The sequence below is a fragment of the Entelurus aequoreus genome, linkage group LG23 (assembly GCF_033978785.1).
Source record: "Entelurus aequoreus isolate RoL-2023_Sb linkage group LG23, RoL_Eaeq_v1.1, whole genome shotgun sequence".
Classification (NCBI taxonomy): domain Eukaryota; kingdom Metazoa; phylum Chordata; class Actinopteri; order Syngnathiformes; family Syngnathidae; genus Entelurus; species Entelurus aequoreus.
The window spans coordinates 19698690-19716237 of record NC_084753.1 but is presented as its reverse complement, the minus strand read 5'-3'; the positions used below and the strand labels follow the sequence as shown (position 1 = coordinate 19716237).

The window sequence follows — 17548 nt, the reverse complement described above, 5'->3', positions numbered from 1 at the left end:
GAAGAGGTTAAAGACCGCTTCTACCGGGCATTAGATGAGGCCCTCCGTCGCACACCTAAGGAGGACAAGATCTTTTTGTTGGGCGATTTCAATGCCACAGTGGGGAAGGACAACAAGGTGTGGAGTGGTGTTATTGGCAGGCATGGCATTGGACAAGCCAATGCAAACGGCCTACGGCTGCTAAGCCTCTGTGCTGAGCATGACTTGACCATCACAAACACCATCTTCCAACTAAAAAATAAGCACAAAACATCCTGGATGCACCCACGCTCCAAACATTGGCACCTGATTGATTACACCATTGTGAGACGCTCAGACATAAAAGACGTAACACTAACTCGTGCAATGAGAGGAGCTGAGTGTTGGACCGACCATCATAAGTCATCATAACCAGGCTCCGGGTGCAAGTACGCCCTGCTATCCGTCTTCAAAAGTCAGGGAAGAAGAGGCTTGACCCTCTCAGCCGCTGCAAGTGCTTATGGCAGACTGGGCCTCTCTGTCAACGTGGCAAAAACCGAGGTAATATGCCAGTGGGCATCCACTCCTCCACCTCATCCACCAACCTTCACCATCGACAATAAACCACTAGCAGTAGTGGACTCTTTCAAATACCTTGGCAGCTTTCTCTCTGACGATTGCAGTATCGACAGGGAGGTTCAAAACCGGATCAAGCAGGCGTCAGCATCTTTTGGCAGACTCAGGGGAAGGGTCTTCCAGAACAAAGACCTTAAGCTACATACCAAGGTAGCGGTCTATTTAGCTGTGGTCATGACGACCCTCCTCTACAGCTGTGAAGCGTGGACCCTGTACAGCCGCCACCTCAGGATGCTGGAGGCCTTCCACATCAGGTGCTTACAATGCATCCTGGGGATATCCTGGAAGGACAGAGTCCCCCACACTGAAATACTCTGCAAGACCAACTGCACCAGTGTGGAGGCTACAGTCACCCAGCACCAACTTCGCTGGCTAGGCCACGTTATCAGGATGTCAGAAGAACGCTTACCACGCAAGGTGCTTTATGGTCAGCTTCATCTTGGTCACCGCTTGGCAGGAGGCCCAAAAAAGCGTTATAAAGATCAAATGAAGACTGTCATGAAGAAATGCGGCCTGAACCCGACCCAGCTGGAGGACACTGCAGTCCAACGTTCCACCTGGCGGCAGCTCCTCCAACAAGGAGTTCATAAGCTTGAGGAGGACCGAAGTGGTCAACGAGCCAGAAAGCGTCAAAGAAGGCATGAAGACATTGCCACACCTGCACCCCCAGTCAGTGCCTTCACCTGCTCTGTTTGCGGCAGATCATGTGGATCACGGATTGGACTATTCAGCCACATGAGGACTCACAAAACATAGAGATGGATTGTCGTCATCGGATACGATGGACAACCTTAAGCAAAAAGTTAAGTGTGTGTGCTGAAAACAGATGCCAATCTGGGCATGTCAGACCAAGCTGATGTGAATCAAAGGGGTAAGTATCAAGATGATAAGGAATGATGATCAAATAATTCTTTTATGTGGAGTGCTGGTTAAGTGCTGCTAACGGAGAAGAAAGAGCGCCTTGTAAGTGCACATAAAAAGAGAGTTGACATAGATCCTACTGTGAGTCATATTGAAGCATGACCACTTTCTAACAACCCTTGCAGTCTAATTAATATGAAAAACAATTTTTTGTGATTTTTTAAAAATTAATTATAATCAACACCTCAACAATCTACCCTCAGGTGAGGATTTAATGCCCTTCTCGCTAACATTGTATTTATTTTGTTTAAAACAAAATAAATAAACGTTTGTACATACATACATAGACTGCACACAAAATATGACATAATAAAAACGCATGTTAATATTAATTCTGTAAAAATGTGCTGCCTATAAACTAAATGTGGCACGACACCGGCACACCGCTGGACATTTTTTTGTTGTGTTGAGTTGTTTAAAAACATCATGTTTAATAATAAAAAACAAACATTTATTACAATTTATTAAATCACAATTATTGAAATTCAACGATTTGGTGCATTTGCAAACAACTAATATTATGTATAAAGAAAACTAAAACCTGCTACCCAAGAATGTACAACAATTCTTCTCAACCAAAGAGGAGAAATATAACCTTAGAGGAAAACCTAATTTAAAACATTTGTATGCTCGTACAACACTTAAAACCTTTAGCATATCAGTATGTGGGATTAAATTATGGAATGGATTAACCGAATAAATCAAACAAAGCACCAACGTGATTCAGTTTAAGAGACTGTTCAAACTACAAGTGTTCACAAAGTACACAGAACAAGAATTATGATGAACATCTTAAACCCTTTTTTTATTTTTTATTGAGACAAATATTATTTATGTATTTAATATTTGTTTGCTTACTATGGTATATCATTTATTAAGAACATTTGATAAAATTGCTATGGTATGAAAAGGGGTAGGATTAAATAAGCTCAGCTTCTTCCTACTCCTTTTCGGACGTGCTGTAATGAAACAACAGGAAATGTGTGCTGCATTACATCGTATGCATGTTCAAAATAAACTGTAACTGAATTGTCCAGTTCCATGTTGACAGTATTAAAAACATGAAGAAGTACACTTATTAATGATGGAATTTTTGTATTTTTAAAATCTATCTGTGATTAATCGTGATTAATTATGGGCAATGTGATTAACCACAATTAAATATTTTAATCGTTTGACAGCGCTACCTTATAATAGGGCTGGGCAATATGCACGAAAAAGTATATCTCGATATATTTTTACTTAAACTCAATATTCGATATGTATCTCGATAGATTTTTCAGTGAAAGTACACATATAAAGATATTCACTTTTGAGCGATATTCAGTGAAATTGAAGTGAATGACAACTGTACTGTAAACAGTCAGTGACACTTTTATTAACCCAGTTAGTCAAGATGGGTATTAACAGCACAGGAAATAAACTGTTTAAGTAGTACAAAATTACATAACAAAAATCAAATAGAAAAATATTCTTTCTACGTAAAATAAATAACATAGCTGTGCAAATAACACAAAATGTATCAAACTCAGATAAAACTTTTTTTTTTCAGGCAGGCACTTTTTAATTCCCTTCCTGGTTCGATAACCCGCCCTATCTTGTCTGTCCCTAACCAATCGTGACGCATCATAGTAAACAACCAACCAATCACGGATGTTCTTACAAATCCCGTCTCCATATGAGTTGGGAAATTGTGTTAGATGTAAATATAAACGGATTACAATGATTTGCAAATCCTTTTCAACCCATATTCAATTGAATGCACTACAAAGACAACATATTTGATGTTCAAACTAATAAACTTTATTTTTTTTTTGCAAATAATAATTAACTTAGAATTTCATGGCTGCAACACGTGCCAAAGTAGTTGGGAAAGGGCATGTTCACCACTGTGTTACATGGCCTTTCCTTTTAACCACACTCAGTAAACGTTTGGGAACTGAGGAGACACATTTTTTAAGCTTCTCAGGTGGAATTCTTTCCCATTCTTGCTTGATGTACAGCTTAAGTTGTTCAACAGTCCGGGGGTCTCCGTTGTGGTATTTTAGGCTTCATAATGCGCCACACATTTTCAATGGGAGACAGGTCTAGACTACAGGCAGGCCAGTCTAGTACCCGCACTCTTTTACTATGAAGCCACGTTGATGTAACACGTGGCTTGGCATTGTCTTGCTGAAATAAGCAGGGGCGTGCATGGTAACGTTGCTTGGATGGCAACATATGTTGCTCCAAAACCTGTATGTACCTTTCAGCATTAATGGCGCCTTCACAGATGTGTAAGTTACCCATGTCTTGGGCACTAATACACCCCCATACCATCACACATGCTGGCTTTTCAACTTTGCGCCTACAACAATCCGGATGGTTCTTTTCCTCTTTGGTCCGGAGGACACGACGTCCACAGTTTCCAAAAACAATTTGAAATGTGGACTCGTCAGACCACAGAACACTTTTCCACTTTGTATAAGTCCATCTTAGATGCCGTTTCTGGGTGTTGTTGATAAACGGTTTTCGCCTTGCATAGGAGAGTTTTAACTTGCACTTACAGATGTAGCGACCATCTGTAGTTACTGACAGTGGGTTTCTGAAGTGTTCCTGAGCCCACGTGGTGATATCCTTTACACACTGATTTGCTTGTTGATGCAGTACAGCCTGAGGGATCAAAGGTCACAGGCTTAGCTGCTTACGTGCAGTGATTTCTCCAGATTCTCTGAACCCTTTGATGATATTACGGACCGTAGATGGTGAAATCCCTAAACTCCTTGCAATAGCTGGTTGAGAAAGGTTTTTCTTAAACTGTTCAACAATTTGCTCACGCATTTGTTGACAAAGTGGTGACCCTCGCCCCATCCTTGTTTGTGAATGACTGAGCATTTCATGGAATCTACTTTTATACCCAATCATGGCACCCACCTGTTCCCAATTTGCCTGTTCACCTGTGGGATGTTCCAAATAAGTGTTTGATGAGCATTCCTCAACTTTATCAGTATTTATTGCCACCTTTCCCAACTTCTTTGTCACGTGTTGCTGGCATCAAATTCTAAAGTTAATGATTATTTGCAAAAAAAAATGTGTTTATCAGTTTGAACATCATATATGTTGTCTTTGTAGCATATTCAACTGAATATGGGTTGAAAATGATTTGCAAATCATTGTATTCCGTTTATATTTACATCTAACACAATTTCCCAACTCATATGGAAACGGGGTTTGTATATGTGCAAGCACGTCTTGGAAGGAGGAAGGGGAGGGGTTTACTAGCCCATGGAGGGGGAGCGGGGGAGAAAAAGGAACACAACTAATAAGCGGCGTTTGGTAATTTTAACGTGAAATAAATTATATCGGCATTACAGTATTTCCTTAATTCATAACTTATTTAAAAATATATCGATATATCTTACAAACTCGATATATTGCCCAGCCCTACCTTATAATATACATAAGAGCAACATCACTTAATCCAGTCCTTCTCAAATAATAGGGTGGGCCCCCTTGTTGGGGGGGGGGCATGTGGCCTCGAGGGACATGCTTTTTTTTTTGCCGTATTGGAATATGACTAAGCGTATGTAGCGCTAGGCTTCACTGTGACGATGGTTGGATGTTAAATGTTAATAAAGATACAATGGTTTGCAGAGGTGTACTTATAACAATTTTATAGACAAATTATACTATTTATAGTCGCGGTGGGGACACTGGGGAGTGGAGGGGCATGAAATGTTTTCTTTTTCCTTGGGGGGGGGGCGGTAACATAAAAAAATTGGGAAGCACTGACTAAATCTAAATAGGCAAAAAGCTGTCAGTAACACATGATAATAGACAGCAAACATGAGCGTTTAAATTCATATTAACATCAATACTTTGTGTACAGTATTTTAATGCTCTTTTTTTATTAAGTCAATCAACCTAAATCTGCATTATTCTTATGCACATTCACCAACTGAAACCAATGTAAACAGGTTTAAAACAATATTTAGATAAGTTAAAAATTACTCACATACAAACATAAATATTATAACAACCACAAAATCAGCACGATGTAAAGAAACTGGATAGTTTACTTACAGTGTTCTTCTGGCAAATGATTTCCTAAAAGATGACAAAAGGAAAAATACATTCAGACATTTGACCAGCACAATTTGTCTTTTGTATTTCAGGAAAATGGTAAATAAATGATTTTATATAATTGTAAACGCTTTGAAGTGGGAAAGGGGTAGGATTAAATAAGCTTAGCTTCTTCCTACTCCTTTTCGGGCATGATGTAAATGAAATGATATGAAATTGTGTGATGTATTATGATGTAAATGTGTTCATGTTCGAAATAAACTAAAAGAAAGAAAGAAAAAAGAAAGAAAATGTATAACTTCTTCCTTATTTTACAAGAGCGACCTATCTGTTGACAAAAACAAAAACAAAAAAACAAGACGAAAACACGAGCAGAGTTTACGTCCTCTTGAACTACACGCATTTTCATAAAGATACGCTGATACGTTTAGAAAGGGCTTTTTAACAATGCAAAGCAAAGCACAAAAAGTAAGTGGTAACCAGATGAATGCAAAACTACCAGCGTCAAGGAGCATGCTAGGAGCGAAATCAAGTTTACAGGCAGCGGGGCGCCGCGCAAACAGGAGTGGGGGCGCGGAATAGCTTCCTAATTAGCAGCTTTAGAAAAGGGAAGAATGCCTCATGAGCAATTATCACGCTAAAAAAGACTGCATACGCTTCCATTATGGCGAAGAAAAAAAGACATCGTGGAACACCTGGATATTACACTTATACTGGAGGTGAACAGGGTATGGATTTTGTCCGCTCCTCTGCAGATGTTCTTCTGCAAGGGTTGCTAAAACAAAGTTTTGGCACTCAGGTTGTGTGAACAAAGCTTGTCTGGTAAACAGATGCTGGAGGCCAGGTGTCCTCATTCCTCAATTATTTTCCCAAGGGACAGAATTTTTCGCCGCAAACACTGTAATCGTTAAAACACATACATGTACATGTATGTACAGTCGCGATCAAAAGTGTACATACACTTGTAAAGAACATAATGTCATGGCTGTCTTGAGTATACAATCATTTCTAAATCTCTTATTTTTTTGTGATAGAGTGATTGGAGCACATACTTGTTGGTCACAAAAAAGATTCATGAAGTTTGGTTCTTTTATGAATTTATTATGGGTCTACTGAAAATGTGACCAAATCTGCTGGGTCAAAAGTATACATACAGCAATGTTAATATTTGGTTACATGTCCCTTGGCAAGTTTCACTGCAATAAGGCGCTTTTGGTAGCCATCCACAAGCTTCTGCTTGAATTTTTGACCACTCCTCTTGACAAAATTGGTGCAGTTCAGCTAAATTTGTTGGATTTCTGAAATTGACTTGTTTCTTCAGCATTGTCCACACGTTTAAGTCAGGACTTTGGAGAGGCCATTCTAAGACCTTAATTGTAGCCTGATTTAGCCATTCCAAACATATTGCTGGGTATTGTGGCCAAACAGCTCAATTTTTGTTTCATCTGACCACAGAACTTTCCTTCAGAAGGTCTACTCTTTGTCCATGTGACATCAGATGAAACAAAAATTTAGCTATTTGGCCACAATACCCAGCAATATGTTTGGCGAAGAAAAGGTAAGGTCTTTAATCCCAGGAACAGCATGCCTACAGTCAAGCATGGTGGTGGTAGTATTATGCTCTGGGCCTGTTTTTCTGCCAATAGAACTGGTGCTTTACAGAGAGTAAATGGGACAATGAAAAAGGAGAATTACCTCCAAATTCTTCAGGACCACCTAAAATCATCAGCCCGGAGGTTGGGTCTTGGGCGCAGTCGGGTGTTCCAACAGGACAATGACCCCAAACACACGTCAAAAGTGGTAAAGGAATGGCTAAATCAGGCTAGAATTAAGGCTTTAGAATGGCCTTCCCAAAGTCCTGACTTACTGTAAACCCCATTGAGAACATGTTGACAATGCTGAAGAAACAAGTCCATGTCAGAAAACCAACAAATTTAGCTGAACTGCACCAATTTTGTCAATTGGAGTGGTCACAAATTCAACCAGAAGCTTGTGGATGGCTACCAAAAGTGCCTTATTGCAATGAAACTTGCCAAGGGACATGTAAATAAATATTAACATTGCTGTATTTATACTTTTGACCCAGCAGATTTGGTCACATTTCAGTAGACCCATAATAAATTCATAAAAGAACCAAAATTCCTGAATGTGTTTTGTGACAAACAAGTATGTGCTCCAATCACATAAAGACATAAATAAGACTTAATTTAAGCCACAAATATGTGGAATATGCGTTAAAAAAGTGGCAATATTTTAAACGCGATGTGGCGTAGGACAACTGTAATTACAACGATACCGATATAAAAATCATTTTAATAAAAATAATAACGATGGCACGTGTACCATTCACCGTGACTGGGATTTAAACCCTCATCCCCATAGGGCTATTCGGCCAAAACACAATACTGTAACTTCGCTACTCCGAGTACATGCAATGAGCAGGTGTCCCACAGACTATGACCGCATGGTGTACATCACCTTGCAAAATGGAAAAGGTGTCTACAAAAGTTAAGCTTTAGTGCCCTCCATAAAAAAATCTCCCACATTAATCCACAACCATCAAATAAGCGATGCATTCAGGTGCTGCAGGAAGAAAAACACACCGTCAGTCTGTCAAGCCACCTCCTCCATAAAAATAGCTTTTTTTAATCCAAAATCTTGTGATTAAACAGCTGCATTAGCTATGTGTGTCCTGGAACGCCGATTGTGATGATGATGATGATGAGAGCGCACCTGTAGGGACTGGAGCGAGTCAGAGTTGGTGTCGCAGTACAAGATGATGTTGTTGGCCATGCTGAAGCTCTCTCTTACTCCCAGGTGGTAGAAGAGTGACGGCTGGCGGAAGGCGTCTGTCATCTCCACGACGGCGATGTCTGATGAACAGAAGGTAGGAGTACGTTACAGGTCTAGCATCAAGGGTGTTTGGTTTTGCTTTTTCTTTGGCTTTAAAAACATTAAAAAAAAAAAAAAACACAACAAAATAAGTTGCTGCTGCACACCAAGTAAAACAACATCTGTGCAGACCTCACGCCATGAAATATCATTCTGATCAATACAACATACTGACCTGAATGTAAGACGGCCCTGAATATAAGACTTTTTTTTTTAAGATAAAACAATGTTTTTAATATCAGCAAAACAAGTGGTAGCTGCAGGTCACTGCTGCACGGGAGGGACAGGAAGAAAAGCTCAATTATTATGCGTCTTTTTAAGATGAAAAAAAAATCTGTCTTATATTTGGGTCATTATGCTATAGTTATGTTTTGGTTTATTTGCAACATACATAAAAATGTTACACATTAAAGTACATCACATGCTCGCGGTTTTAAAATAAATTAATCTACACAGTAACTCGTTTTAATTACAGTCACCCCTCGCCACATCGCGTGTCAAAAACTGCGGCTTCGCAACACAGATTTTATTTTGTATTTACATTTTTTTAAAGCATATTCTACTAATTTTTGTCCTATATCAAGCATTTTCCAGCATAAAAAATGGCTAAATATAGTATGAATATCAAAACTACAGTAGTATTGGCCAAACCAATTAGAGTGCGCTGTACAGTATCGTGGCCCCTGATTGGCTCAGCCTCTGGCATATTGGATGAAAAGGGTGTAAAGGCAACTAAAGGGTGTTACTTTGTGTCTACAGGGCTCTCATAATATTAATAAACATATTTGAAAATGTTTGCTCTAGTTATGGAATCATTGGATTTATAACTAATGATTCCAAGTTCACAGAAATTAATTAATTGCAGTATGTCCGGACCATGGCGACTTGTCCAGGGTGTACCCCGCCTTCCGCCCGAATGGAGCTGAGATAGGCTCCAGCACCCCCCGCGACCCCAAAAGGGACAAGCGGTAGAAAATGGATGGATGGCTGTCCGAACCAATTAACAGCAATAAACGAGGGACGACCGTAATATACAGTGTTCTCTCGCCACTTCGCAGTGCAATTACTGCGGTCTCAGTGCATCGCGGACTTGAAAGTACCACTAACTCATTGAGCCATAGTAAATTGAATGATGCGGACACGTTTGTAACCGGATACCTTATAATATGCCTCTGTCTTGGAGACTTCAAGTAAGTAATACGCAACTACAATTATTTGATACTTGTTTATATTGACACAGGTCGTGTTTAAGACTGCAATATTGTCCTTCTCAATTAGTCGGGCGGTCCTCTTGGGTGTGGGGTGTGGGTGTAACGACCGGGTCGCATCGTGGTGCGAGGTGTTCTCCCAAGGATGCAGACGGGCTCGGACACAGCTTGCAGGTAGGAAAAATGATTTATTCAGGAACTAACTCAGACAGGAAAAAACAAAAACGACTAGCGTGGGAGCTAGCAAGCAAAATAACATAGCATGAGAGCTAGCAGGAAACAAAGTGGTCGTTAGCTGTTGCGTGAAAGCAAATTGTGATCCGAGCAGCGGATCCTAACAGTACCCCCCCCTAAAAGGACAGATTCCAGATGTCCCTTGAAAACAAAAAAACAACTGGAACCCAAAAAAAACAAGCAATAGTTCATGAGTCAAGGGCGGGCGGGGGGGTGACTTGGTGGTGGGTCGCCAGGCCACGTGTCCCCGAATCCACCGGGGAAGGGTCAGGTGGCGGCGGCGAATGGAACGCCGCCGCCGCTGGCAAGGCGGGCGAGGCGGGCGACCACGGTAAGGCCACATTCGTGGCCGCCGAGAAGGTGGCCGTGAGTGGCGCCAGAATCTCAGCAGCCTCTGAGTCCTCGAGGGCTGCATGCGGGGACCTGCTTTCCGCTTGCGCCGCCGAACCACTCGAGGTCGCTGAGATGTCGCCGTGGAAGCGGTGGGAGTCGCTGTCGTGGCAGCCGGAGTCGCTGTCGTGGCAGCCGGAGTCGCTGTCGTGGCAGCCGGAGTCGCTGTCGTGGCAGCCGGAGTCGCTGTCGTGGCAGCCGGAGTCGCTGTCGTGGCAGCCGGAGTCGCTGTCGTGGCAGCCGGAGTCGCTGTCGTGGCAGCAGGAGTCGCTGTCGTGGCAGCAGGAGTCGCTGTCGTGGCAGCCGGAGTCGCTGTCGTGGCAGCCGGAGTCGCTGTCGTGGCAGCCGGAGTCGCTGTCGTGGCAGCCGGAGTCGCTGGTGCGAGAACCAGTCGTGGTGCAGGTACTGGTGCGAGAACCAGCCGTAGTGCGGGTACTGGTGCGGGAACCAGCCGAGGAGCGGGTACTGGTGCGGGAACCAGCCGAGGTGCAGGTACTGGTGTGGGAACCAGCCGAGTTGCAGGTACTGGTGTGGGAACCAGCCGAGGTGCAGGTACTGGTGTGGGAACCAGCCGAGGTGCAGGTACTGGTCTGGGAACCAGCCGAGGTGCGGGTACTGGTGCGAGAACCAGCCGTAGTGCGGGTACTGGTGTGGGAACCAGCCGAGGTGCAGGTACTGGTGTGGGAACCAGCCGAGGTGCAGGTACTGGTGTGGGAACCAGCCGAGGTGCAGGTACTGGTCTGGGAACCAGCCGAGGTGCAGGTACTGGTCTGGGAACCAGCCGAGGTGCAGGTACTGGTCTGGGAACCAGCCGAGGTGCAGGTACTGGTCTGGGAACCAGCCGAGGTGCAGGTACTGGTGTGGGAACCAGCCGAGGTGCAGGTACTGGTGTGGGAACCAGCCGAGGTGCAGGTACTGGTGTGGGAACCAGCCGAGGTGCAGGTACTGGTGTGGGAACCAGCCGAGGTGCAGGTACTGGAACCTGTGGTGGAGCTGGTGCTAGCCTTAGCCTTGGCGCTAGCTTAGGTGCAGGTGGCCTAGCTGGCGGTTGCGGCTTAGCAGGCCGAAGGACTGGTGGCGGTGGCCGAGCAGGAGGTTGCGGCTTAGCACGCCGTTGTGCCACCCCACTCGCACAGCTCCCAGTACTAGCCCCCCCCTCAAAAAGCCGATCCCAGACGCGCTCCTTGCGGATTGGAACCGTCTTCAAGGGTGGGCGGAGGGAGGTCGGGGGGAGGGCTGAATCCTCTCCTCTAAATTGTCCAAACTGTCTATTGTCACCCCACACTTGAGACTGGGACTGACTAGATTTAGTCCTTAAAAAAATGTCCTGATAATGATTAATCGCAGAGTTAAGGTTACTTGAAAATGGCTGGCAGGAAGAATTGACATGATGTCTAAAAAAGTCTTTGTCTATGACGTCATCCAAAATGGACGGGACAACGTCATCAAGCGGCGTGTCATCAGGGGGTGCCGGCGGAATGACGTCATCGCTGCAGTCCCAGTGATTGACAGGCCAGTCATAACAGTCTTCGGTAAGGTAGTTGATGAGATTAACAGACCTTTGAAGAGGTGAATCTTGGGCTGAATGTAGCTTGCTGTGTACCGGTGGAGGAGTCTGTGGGAGTGGCGCGTCTTGGCAGCGAAGTGAAGACCTCTTTGGTGGCTTCCGTCTTCGCTGACGCGTCCGGTGGTGCGGAGGTGTGGCGATGTCCTCGGGCCAAACGGAGTGGATTGGGACCAACTCTCCGTTAGGACCCCATATCAGGTCCTGGCGCTCCGAGTGGGAATAGCGGAGAGTCTCCGCCTCCATTGCTCGCAACACCATCCACGCACCTTCGTCCATCTCCTCCGACGTGCTCGTTGCGGGAGAACTTCTTGCTGGCTTCCTACTGTAACGACCGGGTCGCATCGTGGTGCGAGGTGTTCTCCCAAGGATGCAGACGGGCTCGGACACAGCTTGCAGGTAGGAAAAATGATTTATTCAGGAACTAACTCAGACAGGAAAAAACAAAAACGACTAGCGTGGGAGCTAGCAAGCAAAATAACATAGCATGAGAGCTAGCAGGAAACAAAGTGGTCGTTAGCTGTTGCGTGAAAGCAAATTGTGATCCGAGCAGCGGATCCTAACAGTGGGAGGGTTTACGGTGTCATGCCAGGGGGAACTAAAATACGACAAAGTGTATGTAGTGCTTGGCTCCACTGTGGGAGATGAGGAAAGACTTGTGTCTTGTTCACTTTAATGTTCAGTGTTTCCCACACATTCATTTATTTGTGGCGGCCCGCCACGAAAGAATTACGTCCGCCACAAATAAAAAAATAAAAATAAAAATAAATAATTTTTTTTTTTTTTTTGTCCTGTCCAGCTTCTCAGGCAACTCATATAGTTGATGTAGATGTCCATATAGGCTGTTCAGATTTACTTTACAAAAGAGAAGTGTAGGATACTTCTCTTGTTGCCTTATTTGTATTTGACCATTACTGTTTTCTGTTTATTTGTTACCGACTGTGGCAGGACACCTCTGCCTCTGTTTCACTTTATGTTGCTGGTAAATAATATGGTTGTAGTAGTAGGCTAAAGTTAAATTATTTAGTATGCACTAATTAAAGGGGCAGAGCTTTAAGAGACATTTTAGCTTTTATATTTTATAAGATATATTTTTTGTAATAACCACAATTAATAAATATATTTCAGTGAATAACTTATTGTTCAAATCTGTATATAAATATGTACATAACGTGTTGTAATTATATTGTAAAATGGATGGATGGATGGACGTATAAAACAAAACTGTTATTATTAATTAGTAAGTATACATTTTTTAAGCCTTTTTAGAGAAAATCATATCATTGTAGTAAATTATGCAAATTACTCGATGATGTCATGGTGACCACGCCCATAGCCACGCCCCCACCGCCACAGGTATCTTGGCAGTTTATGGGAAACACTGATGTTAGTAAGGATACAACGTTATGCAGAGGTGTACTTACAACAATTCTAAAGACAAATGATACTATTTATAGTCGCGGTGGTGCGTGGGGCGGCAAAATATTTCAACAGAAAATAATTGCGAAGCACCGAATTAACAACACTTAACGGTGTACTAGCTTGTGTGCTATTGTGTGCTTAGCTGTTGTGTAGCTGCTAGCTCCTGGTACCATGTTTACCTTTTGTAAATGAAATAGAATAAAAGACCAACCTTGTGTGCTTATTGGAGGACATTTAGATGTGAACTGGCTGTCCAGTTTTGCACGAGTATACAGGACTGCAGGTCTGTATGTCTTATGATATACAAGTGTTTTTCAGCCTTTTTTGAGCCAAGGCGCTTTTTTTTCATTGAAAAAACCCGGAGGCACACCACCAGCAAAAATCCTTAAAAAATTAAACTTAGTAGACGATAAAAAGTCGTTCTCGCAATTGTTGGATATGAATTTAAACCTTATCCAACCATGCATCACTATAGCTCTTGTTTCAAAGTAGGTTTACTATCACGATGACACCGTGACTTATTTTCAGTTTTTTGGTGTTTTCCCGTGCGTAGTGTTTTAGTTCTTGTCTTGCGCTCCTATTTTGGTGGCTTTTCCTGTTTTTTTGGTATTTTCCTGCTGCAGTTTCATGTCTTCCTTTGAGCGCTATTCCCCGCACTTGCTTTGTTTTTGCAATCGATACTATTTAAGTTGTGCGGACGCTATCCTTCTTTGTGGGGAGAGTGATGATTGTCATGTCATGTACGGATGTACTTTGTGGACGGCGTCTGCGCCACACGCTGTAAGTCTTTGCTGTTGTCCAGCATTCTGTTTTTGTTTACTTCGCAGTAGGGCTGGGCGATATATCGATATACATATATATATAGAAAATGACTATATCGTGATATTCGAGTGTACGTTCTCACGCAGTTGCTTTTAGCTGCTGGCATTACACTACAGGCTCTCCTCGCTCTTTCCTGTGTCTCCTTCTCACAGACAGACAAGCGCACCTTCTTACATACGTCACATACTGTCACGACATACGTCACATACGTATACGCCCTCCCGCAGCAAAGAGGTAGCAGCATGGGTAACGTTAGCTGTGATGCTAGCGCAGCCATGCGAGTGGTAATACGAGAGAGAGAAGGTGCGAATCTGGTAACAAATGAAGGAATAATGAATTCCCCCCAAAAAACAGCAGGGGGTCCATCGTCTGGCGGTGGTTTGGCTTCAAGTGGGAATATGTCGAACAGACAACCGTAATTTGTCAAGTGTGGGGCAAAAGCGTTGCTATAAAAAGTAGCATTACTGCTAATATGTAGCATCATTTGAAAAGTCACCTGCTAGAAAACGAAGAGTGCTTACTCCGCATGTCAACATCTCCGTTCGGCGCCACACGCCCACACCATCAAAATTCCGAGGCAAACATTTCCAGATCAACACCGTATGAAAAAAATAGTGATTTTTTTTTGTTGTGATTTCCTTCTCTGCATGAAAGTTTTAAAGTAGCATATATTAATGCAGTATGAAGAAGAATGTTTTAATGTAGACACATAGAATCATCATACTGCTGTGATTATATGCATCAAGTGTTCATTCAAGGCTAAGGCAAAACATCGCGATATATATCGTGTATCGCGATATGGCCTTAAAATATCGCGATATTAAAAAAAGGCCATATCGCCCAGCCCTACTTTGTAGCCAGTTCAGTTTTAGTTTCGTTTTGCATAGCCATCCCTAAGCTTCAATGCCTTTTCTTAGCCGCACTCACCTTTTATTTATTTTTGGTTTAAGCGTTAGATACCTTTTTACCTGCACGCTGCCTCCCGCTGTCGTCTGCATATTGGGATCACGACCAACATCTACAAAGCAATTAGCTACCTGCTGCCACCACAGTGATTTGGAAGAGTATTACATGGTTACTCTGCCGAGCTCTAGGCAGCCCCGACACTCAACAACGGCACATTTGCGGATTATATCTACTGGTTTACAATAAATATTTTTAACCCAATTAGGAGAAATTACATAATCTCCCACGGCACACCAGACTGTATTTCCCGATCTAACAGATCGTGACACCCCTATTTTCTATTTTCATTATTCACAGTGTGGATGTCAGAAGTGAGAATGACTTCCAGTTGCCAAACACTCTTTTGTTAGCTTTTGATCTTGACGTCACGTTCCCCGAAGCACGGAATGTTTTCATTGATCAAGGTGGCTCCTCCATTCTTTTCAACATAGTCAAGGAACACAAACACACGCACTACTACAGCTGGTACGCCCCGTGAGTTGGATGAGTAGGCCAGGAGAGAAAATATTGCCGGGTGTCAGTCAAGCCGGCAGGAAGTGAAGCTGCTGGTGAAGGGGTGGAGAGTTCCCAGCCTTGAGAGCCAGGCTACCAGCATAACAAGCTACATTTCTGGGGTGTAACGTATCATGAAACAGCAGCAGCTTCAAAGTGGTTCGAACTTGCACAATGTTATGACAGTACAGTGTGTGCCTGTAAACACCCAGCCAGTACAGGAAGGGACATTAGTCGGGGTTGGACTCATCATTGCCGTCCCACCTGGAGCCGCTGATAACAACAAAAACAAGTCAGTGTGCGGCAAGATAACCCAGCATGCTGGCTCTTTAACCCACAAAATGATAGATGTGGGTGTGGTTTACAGGTTTTCTATTGTTGGTTTTTGTATGGCTGCATGTTTTAGAGGGGAATTACCTTTCTCATGGCATGAAACATTGCTTAACAGAAGAAGGTGGGTCGAGCAGACAGCAATTGCACTAGAGTAAAAGTAGTGTTACTTTAGAGCGGGGGTCAGCAACCCGTGGCTCTAGAGCAGACCTGGGCAAATTAAGGCCCGGGGGCCACATGCGGCCCGTTAAGCTTTTCAATCTGGCCCGCCAGACATTCCCAAAACATTTTTTTTAGATGTTTAAGATGGAAAGTTTAGCTGCCATTATGATGTGCAGTGATGTTTTCTAATGACCGTAAGTCTTGAACTATACTAAGTATTTCAATGGTTGGAATCTGCACTTTCAGATGATATACCAGTTACTATGGTAATCTAATTACTTACTATGGTAATCTAATTAGTTACTATGGTCATCTAATTAGCTACTATGGTAATCGACGTCACAGCAGCTCAGACGAGGCACCAAGCAGTGTGGGTGGGAAGCGTTTCCACCAACGCGGAAGGAGATTTTCACAACAAAGTTCTAAAGCTTAGTGATGTATCAGATATATCAGATTGTAGGTTGGTTTATTTTGCACCCTTCGCGTTCATATTTCACTGTTTGTTTCATTTTTGTTGCGTTTCACTTGATTGTAAAATATGTCGATCGAAAGGGGGTGTGACATTCATATTTTGTCAATATTCAGTGTTTTATCGTTCATAGAAAAATTTAAAATTCCATTACGTTTTTTAAGGCGGTCTGTCATGAAGTTTTTAGCATTCAATCAGACATTATTGTGAGGTTTTGTATTAGTGTTCCTAAAAATAGATATTCCGGCCCCCAGACACATTTTTTTCTCTAAATGTGGCCCCCGAGTCAAAATAATTGCCCAGGCCTGCTCTAGAGCCACATGCGGCTCTTTAGCGACGGCCCTGGTGGCTCCATGGAGCTTTTTCAAAAATGTGTGGCAATGGAAGAAAAATGGTGTTAAAAATATGTTTTTTGTTTTAATATGGTTTTAGTAGGAGAACACGCACGACACAAACCTTCCTAATTGTTGGACAGTCCACTGTTTAATATGTTTATGCTTCACTAATGAGAGTATTTGGCGAGCGCTGTTTTGTCCTACTAATTTCAGCGGCCCTTGAACTCACCATTGTGACTCAACAGTTTGTTTATGTGTAGAACTTTCTCCGACGCTGCCACATAAAGACGTGTTCTATTACACTCCTACTTTGTCTCATTTTGTCCACCAAATGTTTTATGCTGTGCATGAATGCACAAAGGAGAGCTTTGTAGATTGCATTGATTTGCTGGAGTGCTTATCAGGTATATTTGGTCAATCCATGACTGCAAGCTAATCAATGTTAATATGCTTTAAGCTGGCTGTATGTACACATTGCATCATTATGCCTCATTTGTAGCTATATTTGAGCTCATTTAATTTCCTTTATGTGTATTTAGTTTATTTTTCCATTATTCATGACACATTATCTGTATGTAATATTGGCTGCATTTCTGATAGTTGTTTGTGTTTATGCTTCACTGATGAGTATTTTGCGAGCGCAGTTTTGTCCTACTAATTTCAGCGGCCCTTGAATTCACCATTG

The 17548-nt window shown here is 42.8% G+C and overlaps 1 protein-coding gene across 1 annotated transcript in view; it reads right to left on the bottom strand.

The window, feature by feature from the left end:
• The window catches only part of map3k5 (mitogen-activated protein kinase kinase kinase 5), a 182078-nt gene that overhangs the window by 116213 nt on the left and 48317 nt on the right, over positions 1–17548 (bottom strand). Inside the window, exons 2-3 of the mRNA XM_062033981.1 lie at positions 8311–8450; positions 5578–5601 (exon numbers count right to left, since the gene is read on the bottom strand). Coding sequence (XP_061889965.1) covers positions 5578–5601; positions 8311–8450 — 164 coding nt within the window. The remainder of the gene's footprint in view (positions 1–5577; positions 5602–8310; positions 8451–17548) is intronic.